Source organism: Amphiura filiformis, chromosome 2, assembly GCF_039555335.1.
Source record: "Amphiura filiformis chromosome 2, Afil_fr2py, whole genome shotgun sequence".
Taxonomy (NCBI): domain Eukaryota; kingdom Metazoa; phylum Echinodermata; class Ophiuroidea; order Amphilepidida; family Amphiuridae; genus Amphiura; species Amphiura filiformis.
Genome location: NC_092629.1, coordinates 13,185,663 through 13,203,281, shown reverse-complemented (window position 1 = coordinate 13,203,281; position 17,619 = coordinate 13,185,663). Strand labels below are relative to the sequence as shown.

General features: G+C 39.9%; 2 protein-coding genes across 5 annotated transcripts in view; both read left to right on the top strand.

Moving 5' to 3' along the window:
• The window catches only part of LOC140145909 (uncharacterized), a 32,595-nt gene extending 30,694 nt beyond the window's left edge, over positions 1–1,901 (top strand). Inside the window, 1 exon segment of the mRNA XM_072167627.1 lies at positions 419–1,901. Within this exon segment, the coding sequence (XP_072023728.1) occupies positions 419–474 (56 nt within the window). The 3' untranslated portion in view covers positions 475–1,901.
• A 7,384-nt stretch (positions 1,902–9,285) lies between these two features.
• LOC140145907 (transportin-1-like) overlaps positions 9,286–17,619 on the top strand; it is a 58,308-nt gene continuing 49,974 nt past the window's right edge. For all 4 annotated transcript variants that reach the window (XM_072167626.1, XM_072167625.1, XM_072167624.1 and 1 more), the window contains exons 1-2: positions 9,286–9,390; positions 9,615–9,690. In XM_072167626.1, the coding sequence (XP_072023727.1) occupies positions 9,286–9,390; positions 9,615–9,690 (181 nt within the window). The remainder of the gene's footprint in view (positions 9,391–9,614; positions 9,691–17,619) is intronic.

Genomic DNA, 17,619 nt, shown 5'->3' with positions numbered 1-17,619 from the left:
AGTAGAGAAAATAGACAGACCGAGAAAGAATTATAGCTAATTATATGAGAGAGTGAAAATCCCAGCAAACACAAAAATGTTTTAAAATTGTTTGGTTGTAGTATTGTTGTTGTCGGATTATATAAATATAAAAAGTCATGAACATGTTAAAAAACACTACAACAACATTAAAATATTGTCAGAATATTATTGTAATTTTTTTCAAAATATTTTGTCAATACTATGTTAGAATGTTTTGCAGCAAGTTTTCAAAAAATGTATCTAAATGTTATTAAATCATATATACTCTTTATATATCCTTTACACATGATAACCTAACATTAGTGAGAGAGGGGAGAGGGTTGATTATTTTAGTACATTTATCACCAGAGTATGACACAACTAAATGATTACTAATACTTCTCTTTCCTTTTTGCAGATAATGGCTTAGAATCAATGACGGCTCAAGACTACATCAAACCAGAACTTCAATGATCCTATAGTCTATTCAGTATAAGATGACACATGACCCTGTTCGTTTTCCACTTGAATTACTTTAATTATGTATCACAAAAGGAAATGTTTAAATTTGTGGCAACATCCACTAAAGCTGTATAGTGTATACCATTTGACCTTTGTCTCCCTGGGGACCTATACTTTCCAAAGGTCATGTGCCATCTTATAGTGAACGGACTATAGAATTATGCGTTTCACCAGCCGACCGTGAATCACAATGAATAGAGGATGTACTAAAATAACAACAAAGAAATCAAATATATTCATACAGAAACTAAAATTCTAAAGTATAAGCCGGCATATGGCTATTCCAGTTGAACTCCATACACCGTATGGAAGACATGATCTTAATCTCCCACACAAAGGGTGTAGATTTCAATTGGAGCCATCCATTCAGGGAGATTATAAGGTAATGTCTTCCATAGGGGATATGGATTTCAACTGGAATAACCCATATATAATTTTAAAAAATGAAAAAGAAACAAAATTTTGAAAATTCACTTCTAACCCCACTTTCTTTTAATGTTACAACATTGACATAAGGGGCCGTTCAATATTTACGATGGGGGATCCAAATGTTTTTGTGTGTCTTGGAAGGGGAATCTGAATTCTTTTCTTGAATCAGGAGGGGGGAATGTTAATAAAAGGGAGAAAAAAAGGAAAACAAGGGAGGAATTCAAAAATGTTAAGCAGAGGGGGAATGTGACATGTTTCAAAACTCCCACTCCCCCTGACATAAATGTTGAACGGTCCCTGATGTAGTTAACAAAAATTAAACATCAAGTAATGCGATCAAAATAATAATGTAACATTACATTTTTTGATCGCAATACTTGACATATAAATTTTATGAACTACAAAGGACCATTCAGTCAATGACCATTTAAATGCCCCCAATAGTAATATACCTCAGCAGGCTCCTATTAGTATTATAGCTCTGAGAATTGCGATTTTCATTGGTGTCAGTCAGTGGCGTAGCGTCATAGGGGCACGGGGGGCACCCCCAATTGGTTGCAAAATTGAGAAAATCCCAAAGGAAAATTGCCCAAATCGGCTTGTGCTCCTCCCCCCTCAGAGCCTGTGCCCCCCCTGGCCCAATCATGGTCGGTGCCCCCCAATCGGATGACCCACGCTACGTAGCGGCTACGCTACGTAGCGGCTACGCTACTGTTTTCAGTAATAATCCAAAATATTCTGTCTGGGATGATTTTCTTTAAAATAATTTTCCCTTTTCCTCATCGGTCATCTGAACAAAGGGTATTGCTTGCTTGTGATTTGACATGCCCGCAATAATGGTATACCTTAATTGTCTAATTTGCATCAGTGGCATAGCTAGGGGGCAAAGGGAGAAGCTGCCCCTGTGAGAAGTCTTGCCCGCCCCCACCTCCTGGGATGCTGGCCGCCCTGATATCCCGGGGGGTCACTCCCATTGTGGCCTGTACACCATCCGCGATAATGAAAACGCGTAAAAAGGGTCGTTTTTCGTGGGAAGACACGATACGCGCGTATCGCGTTTAGGGTGTCAAAAACATGAAAAATTGGAAAAAAGGGTAGCAAAATTGCAACTGCTAAATACGCGGAAATGAAATTTAGGGTATGAAATTTGATGTTAGGAATGAAATCCCTGTTTAGGGTGTCGTTTTAGCCAAGGGTTAAATCCTTGTTTAGGGTGCTTTTCAAAATTGATTATCGCGGATGGTGTACAGGCCACAATGGGAGTGACCCCCGGCCCCGGGGGTCACTCCCATTGTGGCCTGTACACCATCCGCGATAATGAAAACACGTAAAAAGGGCCGTTTTTCGTGGGTAGACACGATACGCGCGTATCGCGTTTAGGTGTCAAAACATGAAAAAATTGGAAAAAGGGTAGCAAAATTGCAATTTCTAAATACGCGGAAATGAAATTTAGGGTATGAAATTTGATGTTAGGAATGAAATCCCTGTTTAGGGTGTCGTTTTAGCCAAGGGTTAAATCCTTGTTTATAGGGTACTTTTCAAAAGTTGATTATCGCGGATGGTGTACAGGCCACAATGGGAGTGACCCCCCCCCGGGCTCCTCCAGGCTTCCTCCGAAGGCTTCTCTCTGTAGATCAACTTAAGTCTCCACAGCAGCCAGTTTGGTTTTGCCCCAAAATATTTGACAGGGTGTGACTGACTGTGGTCCATACCATACAATCATTCCCCCATGCATTTTGACCCCTGTATGTAGGTTTCTAACCAAATTAACCTCATATTTGGCCATTTTAAAGTGCCAATTTTGCTGGCTTCGCCAAAAGGTGCTGGATTCAGTAATTCAAGAAAAAAATTCCAACCCCATCCCCCAATGTCAAAAAGAAATCTACGCTACTGCACTAATTCAGGCAAAATTCTAATCTTAGTGATCCCAGCGTATATACGGTAGTGTAAATAAAAAATTTAAAAATTGTTTATAAATAATAATTGCCTAAAAATGAAGGATAGGTCATTGAAATATTGTCATTAGGTATATTTGAAATGAAAATTTTGGCAAAAAATCGGAAGAAAACAGCAATATTGAATTCCCATTCAAATACGAGTAGCTATAGTTCTCTATTATTGGTCGATGCCCCGGGGTCGATGCCCGGGGTCGATGTTGGGGCGGGGGAACTTAGTCCCAAAATCTTGCCGATAAGAGCCCCCCCCCCAAATAAAACCCTGAGGTCGCACCTAGTTAGACGATAGATGCGAAAATCTAAAAATAAAAATATGTTTTGCCATATTAAAGAAAATGACATGGTGCAGGTGTTATAGTGGAACAAATTGACGTGAAGAACGCAAAAATGGGGCAGTTTTTAGACTAAAATGGCCAATAATCATGAGTTTAATTTGATCAGAAACATACTAAGGCGTCAAGGGGAATGATTGTATGACTTATCAAAATAATGGGGGGGGGGGGTATTTTCCGCCCATCCCATGGGATTGGCGCCTATATGAATAGTAAATTACCGATCTTAGGTGAGGAGGGGGTACTGGTGGGGCTTGAATCCCTATCAAAATCAAAATTTCGCAAAAAGCAATTGAGGGTCTCCAGCTCATTTGTATAATTTAACAGGGGGCAAAGTTAATGGGGGACGGGGGTGGTGTTCAATTTGGGTTGTTACTAGTAGAATAAGTTCGTAGAACAACTAGCCAGATTCTTTCTATCTCAATCTTGAACATGGTCACTGCATACCTCAATGCACCCGTCTCAATTTTTCAACAAAATGAAAGTCTTCAGACTGCTCCATGAGCCACTCAATTCAGTGAAGGCTCACCAGCATTGATCACCAGCAAACCTGATATTATGAAGGTAGGACTTAAAATATTGAAATAAGTATCGCTATAAACTGGAGGCCATGGCTGGACCACAATATGATTAGCCGAATCTGACCCCTTATGGTCGGGAATGGCAGCTTGACAAACTGAGGATAGTGTACAAGACACAATCCGAGAACAGCCCCATTCCTACCACCAATCTTCTTTACTTGATGGCTTGCCTCAATTTTGCTATCAAAATTGTATGATATATGCCTATGATTGTACTTTCATTTGGCAAATGATTTGTTATCATGACTCTCCCCGAATCTCAGAAAACAGCGATGAAGACCTTACACTTTCATCAGAGATGTCATATTTTGTGCTATCTCATCTTTCTTGTTTGGTCTTTATTCATTATCAATGTCACTGTATATCAGTACGTATATCATTAGTGGTGACGGTCAGCAAGTCTTTTGGACCTTGGGTGATCTTAAAGGATTCTCATTGAACTCTAAGGACCATTTCGTTGCTGTTGAAATTCAAGGACTTCATTACCATTTACAGCAACTGTAACATTTTTAAATTTATTTGGGTTTTCACCACTGTCGGGAGAAATTGCCATGATGACCACGTGTTCACTTCAGGTAGTATAGGCCTACCTGTGATTCATAGAGGTAGGCTTCCTCTGAAGAGTGTATTGACCATACAGTAGGTGATGCAAAAATCCAATAGTCTTTGCAGTAATGTTTTGAAGGAACAAGCTTTTAAATGAGACCAAATTCAATACCGTGCGACAAAGTATAGCATACCTATTTCTACGACCGCCCCTCGTATCTCAGTATGGGGAAAGAGTTTTGACTGGGAACATCCCCCATAACCCCTGGCACCGCCACTGATTAGAATATTGTTTAACTCAACTCCAAGAAAAAAGGTGCAAATTATAACTTTTTTTGTCCCGTATATAGCGGATACTATTTGTAACATTCCATGGTAACCCTCAGCTTAGCATCACTGTTGTATATGCACCCACTGAATGCTCAACATCTTCTGACAAGGAGGATTTCTATTCATCTCTATCTGACCACTTGGATGAAAAGGCACGACATCCATCTCATCCTCGGTGATTTTAATGCCAGAATTGGAACAGATAGTCAACTTTCCCATCCTTGGGTGATTGGTCCATACTGCTACCATGATTCAACCAATGACAACGGTGAGCGTCTGGTCAACATTTGCCAGGAGTACAACCACAGACCGGCCCAAATGAGATTCCACCAACCCAGGAATCGTCTCTGGACTTGGACCCATCCAGCTGGATCAACCCATGCACAGTTAGACCACATTCTAATAAACAGCAAGTGGGTAAATTCTCTCCGCAACTGTCGAGCATACAATTCAGTAGAAGTGGGCTCCGATCATCGTATTGTGAGCGTCCGTCTAGCTGCCAGTTGAAGCAAAGGAAAACCTTGCAAAAGACCAAAATTCAATTGGAAGAAGTTGCAAGATCCTGATACAAAAGAGGAATTTCAGCTGGAACTAACAAACAGATTCCAGGTCTTGAGCATGGATGATGCCACACCCATCTCTGATAGGTATGAGACCTTTGAGAAAGCAGTTCGTGAAGTTGCTGAGGAAGTTATTGGAAAGCAAAAGCCATGTGGACTGCCAAGTTGGGTATCAGATGCAACCATCCGACTTAAACTTGAAAGGGATGAGGCCAAAAAGCGGTACTCCATTTCAAAGTCTCGTCAATCTATAGAAATCTACACCAGCCTTAACAACTCCTACTATAAATCTGATGAGCTTGCTACACTCAATAAGCAGAGGGAAGACCTGAAGCTGGCCGATGAAATGGGGAATTACACCACCACCTGGAAAATCATACACTCGCTTTCTGGGAAGAACTCAAGGAAAGAAAAAAAAAAAAAAAAGAGAGATGGATCAGCCCCAACCAGTGACCATGAACTGCTTGAGGAATGGAAGGAATATTTCAGCTCACTCCTTAACAACGACAGTGGCACAGCAGCTTCAGAACTTCCTGCACCAGCTGTTGAAGATCTTCCTATTATCACTGAGCCCCCAACTCGTGAAGAAGTAGTCGAAGCAATAGCAGCCATGAAGACCAACAAGGCAGCAGCATTGGACTGTGCTATAACTGCTGAAGCACTTCAGGGAGGAGGGGATAGCATGATTGATATGATTATCAAATTCTGTATGGAAGTATTCTCAACGCTGACACCGCCACGTCAATGGGTCACAAATGTCATCATTCCTCTACCAAAGAAAGGCGACCTCTCTCTCTCACGACAAACTACCGTGGTATTTCGCTTATGTCCATTGCTGCAAAAGTGTACAACAAGATCCTTCTGAACAGGATTCGACCTCACATTGATCCTTTACTACTGAGAAGCAACCCGGCTGGCTTTAGATCAGGTCGAAGCTGTGCTCAGCAAATACACATTTTGAGGAGGATCATGGAAGGCTTCAAGGAGTACCAGCTTCCCTTGACAGTCATTTTTGTGGACTTCAAAAAAGCCTTTGACTCCATAAACAGGTCCGTCATGTTCTCAGTGCTGCGGCATTATGGAATACCAAAGGTTGTGCCGTTGTGGTCAATGCCATCCATGGTGCTCTAGGACTCCAATAGTGCCGTTATGGTAGATGGAAGTATCTCAGAGCCTTTCCAAGTAACAACTGGAGTGCTTCAGGGTGATGTGTTGGCACCATTCCTGTTCATTATCCTGGTAGACTACCTCCTGAAGAAATCAACTTCTGGAATTGATGCTGGAATTGTTACCTACCCACGTCGGTCAAGCAGGTATCCTGCTAGGATGCTGAATGACCTGGATTTTGCTGATGAATGATGATATTGCCCTGTTGGAATCTTCTATAGCCCGGGCCCAGTCACGGCTTAATAGGACTGCAACAGCAGCAGCAGATCTAGGCCTTGTCATCAGCGCACCTAAGACAGAATATATGACTGCAAACTGTAACGCCCAGCCAGCACTTGAAGTCTATGGTAGTACCATCAACCATGTCACAGGCTTCAAGTACTTGGGTTCCAAGATGGGCTCTAGTGTTGGAGACCTAAAAAGAAGAAAAGCACTAGCCTGGGCCGCTTTCTGGAAACTGGAACGCCTTTGGAGAAGCCCATCCCTGCCAATCGGAACAAAAATCAAACTGTTTGAAACAACTTTTGTCACTATCCTTCTGTACGGGTGCGAGTCATGGGTAATCACCAATGACATGGAAAACAAGATCAATGCCTTTGCAACATCTTGCTACAGAGTCATGTTAAACATCAAGCGTGTGGATCGGATCCCAAATGAAACCATCTACAACCTGACCAACACCACTCCACTGGTTGCCAGAGTCAAGATTCATCAACTCAAATTTCTCGGCCATATACTGCGTCTTGAAGATGACGAGCCTGTGAAAGAATAATGCACTTTATATTCCACCACATGGGAAGAGGAAACCGGGACGGCCGCGGACACTGTACTTACAGTATGTACAGCACCTCCTGGGAGATACTGAAGGGATGCTGCAGCCAAACAAAATTGTTTCGCTTGCCCAAGATCGCTTGTAGTCGACTGATGATGATGATATAGCACCTCGAACCCTAAAGATGTGCATAGGCTTAGATACTTTTTAATTCATTCATAACTTAAGGAACCCTTCTGTTCTACTGATGAGGGTTCCTTAATGATTCTTCAAGCTTATCAAAGGTTCCCATACAAAAAAAACACCATTTTCTTGGTTAAAGAACTTTTTAGGTTTTACAAAGAACCCCAAGGAAAACCAAAATATTTCTTTAGTATTTAAATTGGGTAGTTTTTTAATTGTTCATATAGGCCTATAAAGGGAAGGGGATGGGTGCCAGGGGCGGAAAGGCACGGGGTATGGTCAAAAATGATCGGGGGCTACTCAGTCGCGTCATCTGTTGTCGCTCATTTGACTTCAAAAACCAACCTTCAATGCAATGCTATAAAACTGACTTTTTAGGAACCCTTTTCAATGATCAACTCAAAAATATAGGGCTATACACCCCTGCCTAATATGCATACCCCTTTTCACTAGTACAAACTGGTGACCCTTTTCACTGACTCATAAAACAGAACCCTTTAAGAACCCCAAGGAGAACCAACGATTTCTTTAGCATTTAAATTGGGTAGTTTAAAAAAAATATTGTTGCCTAAAGGGGGAAGGGGTGAGGGGTGAGGGACGTAAAGACACGGGGGTAGGCCTATATGGTCAAAAATGATCGGGGGCTACTCACACATGTGTTGTTGCTCAGCAGCCCCTCAAATTGACCCTAAACACCCGGAGGGGGGGTCTCAAGTTTGGTTTTGGTAGGGACGTGCCGCTGAGAATTTGAAAGTGGACCCATAAATAGGCCTATACCAATTTTTCAAGAAATTTGGACCCATTGATATACCAAAAGTCAAAATTTTCGGCCGAATTTAACCCAAATTGTCTTAGTTTTTACAAATTTTCCCAAAATTTTGGGAAAATTTTGACAACTTTGGCTAGATTAAGGAAAAATTGGGCTATTTTCCGGAAAAAATGAGAAAATTTTGAAAAAAGGACCCATACCAAAATAGGCTTTGAAAAAGGGGTCATATTGATATACCAAAAGGCTGAAAATGCTATATAGCCTAGCCTATTTGCGGCACGTCCCCGTATATGGTCATTTGTACTGAGTAGGCCTACCCCCCCGGGCTAAACACTACCTTCATTAAGTGGAAAAAATAGCAATGCTACTGTCTTTTTAGGAACCCTTTTCAATGATCAACTCAAAAATGTAGACCTACACCCCCGGCCTACCCCTTTCCACTATAGGCCTAAGTACAAAAATCAGGGACCGTTTCACCCGGTCTTTTCACTGACTCATAAAACAGGACCCTCTTCACAGTATAATAAAACCGCCGGCCCCTTCCCCCTTTCCATGGACTTACCATAATAGCAGGAGTGGGACTATCACTGACATACCCCTGAGCTCCCCTGCCACATTTTTTGTATCCACAAGTTTAATAAGTAGGGCCTAGGCCTATAATAGGCCTAGGCTTATTCCGTTTAGCATTTTGTTAATTAGCTTTAATTTTAATCTGCATAATTAATTAGGGTTAATTTCTTGAAAAATAAAATGAACTCTAAAAAAATAGCCTCTACTCTTTTTTTTTAAAGTTATGTAGCAGCTAATTATTTTATATCATGACTAAGGCCTAATATATATTGATCCAAAAGCACATGTTTGGAAACTGTCACACGCCCTCATTTTCCGCACCATTTCTCATTTTCCACTTCATTTAGAGCTTATTTGTATACGTTTCAAGTAGAAATGAAAGTTTTGGTAATTGTCAATCAACAATGTCACAAATTAGATGATTAGCATTGTATAAATTCATAAAATTAGTGTTTAATGTAAAGGCTAACATAAAAAATAATGAGCTTACTTATTTTGTTTCATTTAAATTACATTTTCTCACTTTTGACGAATGTAAAAAAGTCCATAGATTTCGCCACTAAAACAAAATGGCGATGTCGTGGCAGCCCGAACCGAATGGATTACAGCAAATTTTGCAGCTTTTAAAGGAATCCCAAAGTCCACACACAGAAACTCAACGATCTGTTCAACAAGTATCCTTTTCTTTACAAGATTGCGTATATGTTAGAAAATATTTTGTATAATTTAAGAAGAACAAGAGCATTTTTTGCGAGTGCGTTGTATCAATTTTAGCTTCGTTCATTCATTCACATTACAATTTGCCATTGACATGCGTACTAAATGTACCGGCGTTGTCCGGCCGCATGTGAATTTGTGCGATTATTAGAATTATTTTTCTTAACCAATTTCTGTACAGAAATTAGAACAATTGAACCAGTATCCAGATTTCAATAACTATTTGATATTTGTTCTCACAAAACTGAAAACTGAAGGTAAGTACCGGCGGTGTATTCATAAATTATATTGAACACAATTTTTAAAAATGAAAAATTTGTAGTCGGTATTAAGCATGTAAAGTGTCGGTGATAGAATGAAGTTAAGCCCATATGTTTTTAGCATCAATCATGTCAATTGACAATGTTAAAACACAGTTGCCAATTGCCAAACACCTTTTGAGTAGTCCTGCCAGCAAGACTTCAGTCTTTATCATAAACATAATGACATCTACTGACCTAGGTCCTAGTAGTAGGTACGACGAGTTACAGTTACTGGAACTACCTTTTGAGTCGACACCGCGCCGTGGCTGTACGTGGCTGTACATGCAGTCGCCGAGAGTCAGGGAATGGGAATAACTAAGTTAAAGCGCTTGTGAGGGCAACCCGACTTAACCAGATGACCTCTCCGAACCACCATGATCAAAGAGGTTTTAAATAGAAATAGAGTCGCAATAGATTATATAATCTTTTGTTCGTTTGATGCCGATTAGAAGTTGCGACAGGCTATTCATAAAAGTGGTACCATTGTTTGAATAAAGGGGTTCCGCCATTAAATTGGTCACTGATCCGGCATCATATTAACGCTCTACACAACAGGCGAGTATCAATAAGTGACCACACTACAGTCATGTGTAAGGGCAGTCATGTGTAAAGTGGTACCATTGTACTCATGTATTCCAAATGTGTGCTTGTGTGGGTCTGAAGACTATAAGGAGGCTTTAGCTGTCGATGCAATCATCTTTACCACCCACCTGACGATAGGTGTTTCATTTAAATAAATTGAATGCTCTTGGTGATCGATTACACATTAGAATGTATGAAGGCTGCCATTTCCAGTCCATATACATTATCTATATTACACCGTATAATGGTAATCGCTATACGTATACATGTAAGTATAAGTATAGGCCTATAAAGGTTGTTTTTAAGAAATTTCCATTTAATTTTATTTTAAGAAGGAGATTGGTATAGAAATAGTGGCGTATCCAAAGAGGGGAGGGGGTTGGGGAGGGACAGATTCACCTCTGTGAGAAGTCTTGGGAGGGGGGAGGGAGGAAGAGGAGAGGAGTGGATATGGAGAATGAGAGAGGGCTGGAGGAAGGGATAATAAAAACAAGTAGATAAATAGAAATATAAGGAAAATGATGGGAATGAGAGAGGGAGGGTGAGAGGGGACAATGAGAGCGAGGGAGTGATAAAATGTAGGCCTAGGAAAGAATAAGTACGGAAAAGAAAGGAATGATGAATACATTTAATAATAATTATTAGGCCTATATAATAACTAAACACATAGCAGCACTGGGCAGCCATTCGACGATGTCAATGCCTTTATTCGTTACGTAATTAAAACGCCCAGTCAGATGTATTTCACACCTACCAAACACAAACAATTTCGCAAACTGGACGTTGAATGTACACTCTCATGAATATTGATTGGCAACATTTTCCAATATGTCAGCGCTCTAATCGGAAACAATAGAACAATAGACCCTGCAGAGCGTTGACCATGATGGTGGATGAATCTGCCAACATCGTTGGATCCAGCAATCATGACGATACTGATTCCTGGGCACGAACAAACTACATGTACCGGTTGTACCCCCATTCACGCTGTAGGAAGTTAGAAATAAAGGAGCTAGTTAGCACACCCAGCTCAGGCTAGCTAACCAAGGGTGATTTTAAGCGGGCAACAGGCACCGTTTGGCCCCAGAAATCACGCAAGTGCGCTCGTGACAAGGCAAAATAATATTGACGGGCGACACCCATTTTCTACCCGACTCTTAAATTTAAGTAGAAATTACCTGTAAGCTTAACAAGTTTTGTTGACGAAAACATCGTTTAAAATCATGAACTGCGCACGCATACGCGTAGAATTCAGTGCGGTGCCCAGGTCAGTCTGCATAAATTATCGTAATTTAGTTATCGGCAGCTTTCGATCGTGCACGAGTTGGACTCGGGAAAAGATTTCATTCATGTAGGTATGCCAGGTGAATTTAAATTTGCCATCAAACTGCATCATTTTATATATCAAATTAAGGGGGTACTACACCCCTACCCAATTTTGAGGCTATTTTTGCAGTTTTCTCCAAAATTATAGCGCATTGGGGACAAGTAAGATATGTATATTATAGGGGCAAGGACTACAACTACTGCAATGGAAATTTTATTTCAGCACAGACAACAGATGTGGAGTTACAGTCAAAAATGAGGGAAAACCAATATTTGATCAATAAATCAATAACTACTTGCTTTGAGTTGCTGAATTTTCAGTACAGTAGTTGTAGTCCTTGCCCCTATAATATACATATCTAACTTGTCACCAATGTGTTATAATTTTTTAGAAAAATGCAAAAATAGGCACAAAATTTGCCAGGGGTGTAATACCCCCTTAAAGCCCTTGGTAAAGAAAGCCAAAACTGAAAACCTTTTTGTCATAGCACTTTACGTGGCAAAGTTACATCTTTTCAAAGATCGACTTTCATCAAAAAGATTCTGCTAGCAAAATTCCCCAAAACAGCATTATGGGGGTGTTTCTAGATCCTTAGTCTCATGATGATAGCAGCTTTTTTTAATGGAACTGCTATCAAAATCCCTCTAAAATTCCATGTGTGAGTGTCTCATCACCATAAAAAATCATATATTTGGGTCAAGTGAAGTATAGAAAACATATTTATGATCGTGCGTCATGAATTGGGGTATAGGCAGGGTTCGAATTTGGCTGTATCGCATAGCAGTTTGCTCCACATTTTGAAGTAACTGCTACCCAATTTTGCATTTGTATAGCACTTTTTATAGTGCTTTAGTATATGGAAGTATCCTGATTATGATGAATTAGCCAAAAACTGCTACACAAAATTTTTAAACGAATTCGATCCCTGGGTATAGGAAAAGGTGGAGGCATTACATTTTTTTCATTTTATTCGGTACATTTTGTCCCAGATCTCAAGAATGGAGAGGGGTACTGAGCTAGTTTTGGTCTCATTTTGTTGCTAATTTATCTAGCTAAAATTGTGGAAAGTAAAAACTTCACACTGTATAAACTTTTTGAGATATTGCAATTCAAACGATGCAGAGTCAGGGGTGGAGGTGCCTAAGGTTGAGGTGCCTACGGTTGAGGCATGTGTTAAAGTACATGTATAGGGAATATTGTTTTTTACTGCAAGTTTGTAACCCAGCAATTTATTGAGATATGGATTATGTACCATTGTTTTGGTATTGATGTCTAGTTTACAATTTGACCAGTTTTACTCCAAGCTAGGTTAATTTGTTGTAAGTGTGCTGCATTCCGTGTTGATGGGTTCTAGGCTTTTCCTATACGTTACTGTGTTAACTATTCATTTATGCTCGGAAATGTTCTGAAGGTCATATTTCTTGAAGGAGTTACTCCACTGCTGTAAAAGTTAATATTTTTTGGATGGAAATTTGATGAGGAATTCAAATATGCCACTGGTTTTTGTGTGAGGCATGGAGGAAAAAAGTTTTGATTGAAAATGTAATAAAAATCATACAAATTATGTACAACTTTTGAACACCCTGTATCTCAGTTAGGCAACATAACTCATCATTACAAGTTGGCTTTTTTTGAAAGCCTACAATGTTATTAGCACATGTATCTAAAAAGGTTTTAGCAGAACAGGTGTTTATGTTAGTAAATAAGAGAGGAACAAAATAGTATACTTTTTGAACCAAAATTCAACTTTTCCACCCTATTTTATATGACATTTGTGGCACCCGGTATATTGACCAATTGTTTGTATGTGTGCTTTCCTGGTACTCTAAGCTTTACAGTGATATATAATTTTATAGGGGTTTGATGAACAGTTTATGAATTAGATCAGTTTAAGTACAAAAACATGTAAATTGTTCAATTTTTTAGTATGTAACGCATTTGGCCCCCGATTCATGGCGCACAACCTTAAATGTAGGTTTCCTGAACCGACCTGTTCTTGAAAAAAATTGAAATTTCTACATGTATGTAAATATGTATTGTGTTTGGACCCCGGTCTAGGCGAATTTCGCTGACTAGCAAATGTGTTAAAACTAAGGTTTGCCTGGCATACCTAATTCATGGCGTTGCCGTTACCCCCGAAGATTTTCGGTAAACTATCGACTATTTCCGGTGGGGATGACGTCATGAACATGAACCATGACCCCATTAAATATTGAAATGGCAGTCACATACAGAAAAAACTATGGAAATTGATTGAGTTTTCGCCAAGTTTTTGCACCTTTTTCTGACCACGTTTCGGAACAAAACTGACATGGAAATGAGAAAATTTATCATAGCGACTAGTGATGGAATATCACGATGGAAATGCACTTTAACGTTTTATTTGAGCAATTTTGGAGAGGTGCAGCAACAACTTTACTTCAGAAATATTTATGAATGAAAGGATTGCGACCATGTTGAAACCTAGCGGTGACCGGTGAGACTTTTGCATATCCTATCCTCCCGCCTATATCGTATTTGTTGACAATTTCTTTCCAAGATTTTATTTACTAAAGTTTGTACAACACTGCACAGTCTGTGCACTGTGTAGTGGGGGAGGTGCACTGCAGAGAGCACGTGTTATGTGAGCGTACTGCACGGTGTAATTTTTTCAACAACGTGCTAAGTTACAATGTGATCACTCAGTGGCTGTGTGAATAGTTCATGCATATTAATCACTTCATGGCGTGTCGGCGTCTCTCATTGGTCAGTCGAGTCATTGAGCCTCGCAACTCCACGTAGTAATATAAATTATAGGCGTATTTTATTTTTTTATTTTTTTAATAACATTATAAATACTGCTTTTATTTTAGATCCCCAAACTTGAAATAATAATTTTTTAAAAAGTGGCCCTGGTTCATCCAAAGTGGCCCCTGGTTCACTCAAATCTTGGTGAACCAGGGGCCACTTTTTGCCAAAGTGGCCCCTGGTTCACACGCTCTTATTTTCACCCTTGTAGCTAACACCAGGCACCACTATTCCACTAAGCTTACTCAAGAACTCTAGCTTTGAATTTGCATATATCGATAGTTACGCATTCGATGCTAGAGTACTTTTGCTATGGTTTTTCGGTAGGTATACTTGTATACCACCGTTCTTCCGTGAACGGCGGTATATACCGTAACCACTGGCACTCGGGTATAAGCCCACCCCCCCTAGATGGGCAATTTCACTTCAAAAATGGGGGTGGGCTTATAACCGGAGAGGGGCTAGTAGTTGAATTTTAAAATATGAACAATCTGCCCCATTTGAAAATTAGGGTTGGGATTTTCGGGTAATTTTGTGCTCGGTTACCCGTTTATTTTTCGGGCGTGTACCCGGGTACCCGAAATTTAAATTTTTTTTTTTAATTTTTTTAATTTTTTTTTTCTTCGGTTTTGTAGTGTCCCTGGACCTGGACCTAAATGCTAGGATCATTCATGGTTGACCTAAAAAAAAAAAAAAAAAAAAAATTTCAAGATATTTTTTATTTTAATATGAAAATTGATAATTTGTATTCATGTCATAGTCTATTAATGATTTCAAAATGCATTGAATTTGAATGCATTTTGAAATCAAAATAAGTATGACATGAATACAAAGTATCAATTTTCATATTAAAAATACAAAACATCTTGAAAAATTTTTTTTTCGGGTATCCGGGCATGGAATTCCAGCCCGGGTACTCGGCTACCCGGGCGGGACTCGAATTCCCGGGACTCAGTCCCTACCTTAATTTGAATACGCCCAATAATGTACCAGCAATTTCTATCATCTATGTCAATTTTTTTAATTATAAGTATGGAATGTTAATTTTTAACTGATATTTTTTACTGTTTTAAAATGTGAAAGAAAAGCATTGATATGATTTAAGTACTTGGCCAAAATTACTACTGGGCTTATACCCGAGTGCACCCTTGTTCTCAGAATGGTTTGAAAAATAGGGGTGGGCTTATAGCGAAGGTGGGCTTATACTCGAAAGTGGTTACGGTACATACTAAAGCGTCACTATAATTCACCAGCGAATGTTGTCGGTTTTCACTCATTGTTCAAAATGTGACATGCATCTAACGAGGTTGTTTGGTATTATATAAAAGATAATACGGTAGGCCACTGGTTAAATAAAAGTTCTTGATAAACTGGAATTTTGGTTTGGTAGTGATTTTATTTATCTTCATACTGGTACTGATACACATATCAACTAAATACAGAACGACCAATTATTGTGGTGTTGACCCGATGAGAGTTTGAGTGAGAGAGAACAAACTCCCAGCACGTTACAGCTTTTATTACTGATTCCCCTATTCATAAACAAATATCCTTTGTCGATCATTATCGATTGGAATGATTCGGCAATAGCCGTTTGTGAAAGGAATCGGAATCCTAAATTGTAAATTTCCCAACAAGAGTGTCTTACAAAAAAGTAAGACTCTCGCATCAACATTCTGCACTGTTACATGCACAACAAATACAGCCCCAAGCGTCTACTTTTAGCGGCCCTTAACTCCGAAACAGTTTAGTCAAAGCTAAAAATGCGATCCCCAACCCTTTGCTTACCTTTGGACGAATTTGTAGTAATCTCTACAGGTGTTGAAAAATGTGAGGACAGCGTGAGCTCGGTACCTGCGTAAGAGTCTGTTCGACAAAGGTGATTGTGAATATGTAATGATATGAATGAGCTATAATGTGACGTAGCTACGAAGAGGATGATTGACAGCGCCGTATATGGTTCATTGGGCGGAGCCATTATGCCCATATTAGGCTGTTGTTGTGCAGACGTCACGCTCTGCGAACGGTACAAAATGGTGACTGATAGGATATATTACAGCATGGCAGCAGACATGTTGCGCTGTCCTCTGACCCTGACTGTTTGTCACGTAGACAGACCGTGACCTGGGTAAACACGTACAAAGCAGGGGATGCGACTGCGAGCCGCCATTTTGACACATGAGTTCTACTCTTCAGAAAAATTACTTTTGTTGACGTTTTATATCAAACAATTTTCGATAACGGGTCATACTAGGATTTCAATTTTTGTCTCGCCTGATAAGGCAGGAGACTATATAATCACTTTTCCGTATGTATGTAGGCGTGTAGGGGTGTGTGGGGTGTGTGTGTGGGGTGTGTGTATGTGACAATTTGGTTAAAGTTTTGATTAAATGCTCTCAGATGAACAGTTCAGATCCTATTGTAATGAAACTTGGGCCATAGGTGAAGTATGAAGTTCTTTATGTTATGGTGTTGTGTCACATAATTTCAAGGTCATTTCAAGGTCACCATAGGTCATTTGAGGTCAAATGTTTTCTTGAAATTGGATTAAGTTGCTCTCAGGCTATGTATTTCGCCATGCTTTGACGTATCGAGCTGTAATTTTAAACAGTGATAGGGGCAAGTGTGTCGAGCTGCTCAGTGATGGGGGAAAGTGCGAGAGGGCAGTATAGGGGAGGAGGAAGGGGTAAGGCAGAAGAAAACAAGCAAAATACCCCGTGAACAACAAATTATCTGGAGATCCGTACAGTGATATAACATATGGCATGAAATTTGGTGGGTAAAGTCAACATTTAGAGCCAAATTTTTGGAAGGTCATTTCGGGGTCATCAGGGGTCATCTGAGGTCAAATTACTAAAACTGTCGTATGGGCATGAAACTTGGTGGGTACAGTCAACATTTAGAGTCAAATTTTAGAAGGTCATTTTGGGGGTCATCCGAGGTCACCCAGGGGTCATCTGAGGTCAAATTACTGAAAACTGTCGTATGGGCATGAAATTTGGTGGGTACAGTCAACATTTAGAGCCAAATTTTGGGAAGGTCATTTTGGGGTCATCAGGGTCATCTGAGGTCAAATTACTGAAAACTGTCGTATGGGCATGAAACTTAGTGGGTACAGTCAACATTTAGAGTCAAATTTTTGGAAGGCCATTTTGGGGTCATCCGAGGTCACCCAAGGGTCATCTGAG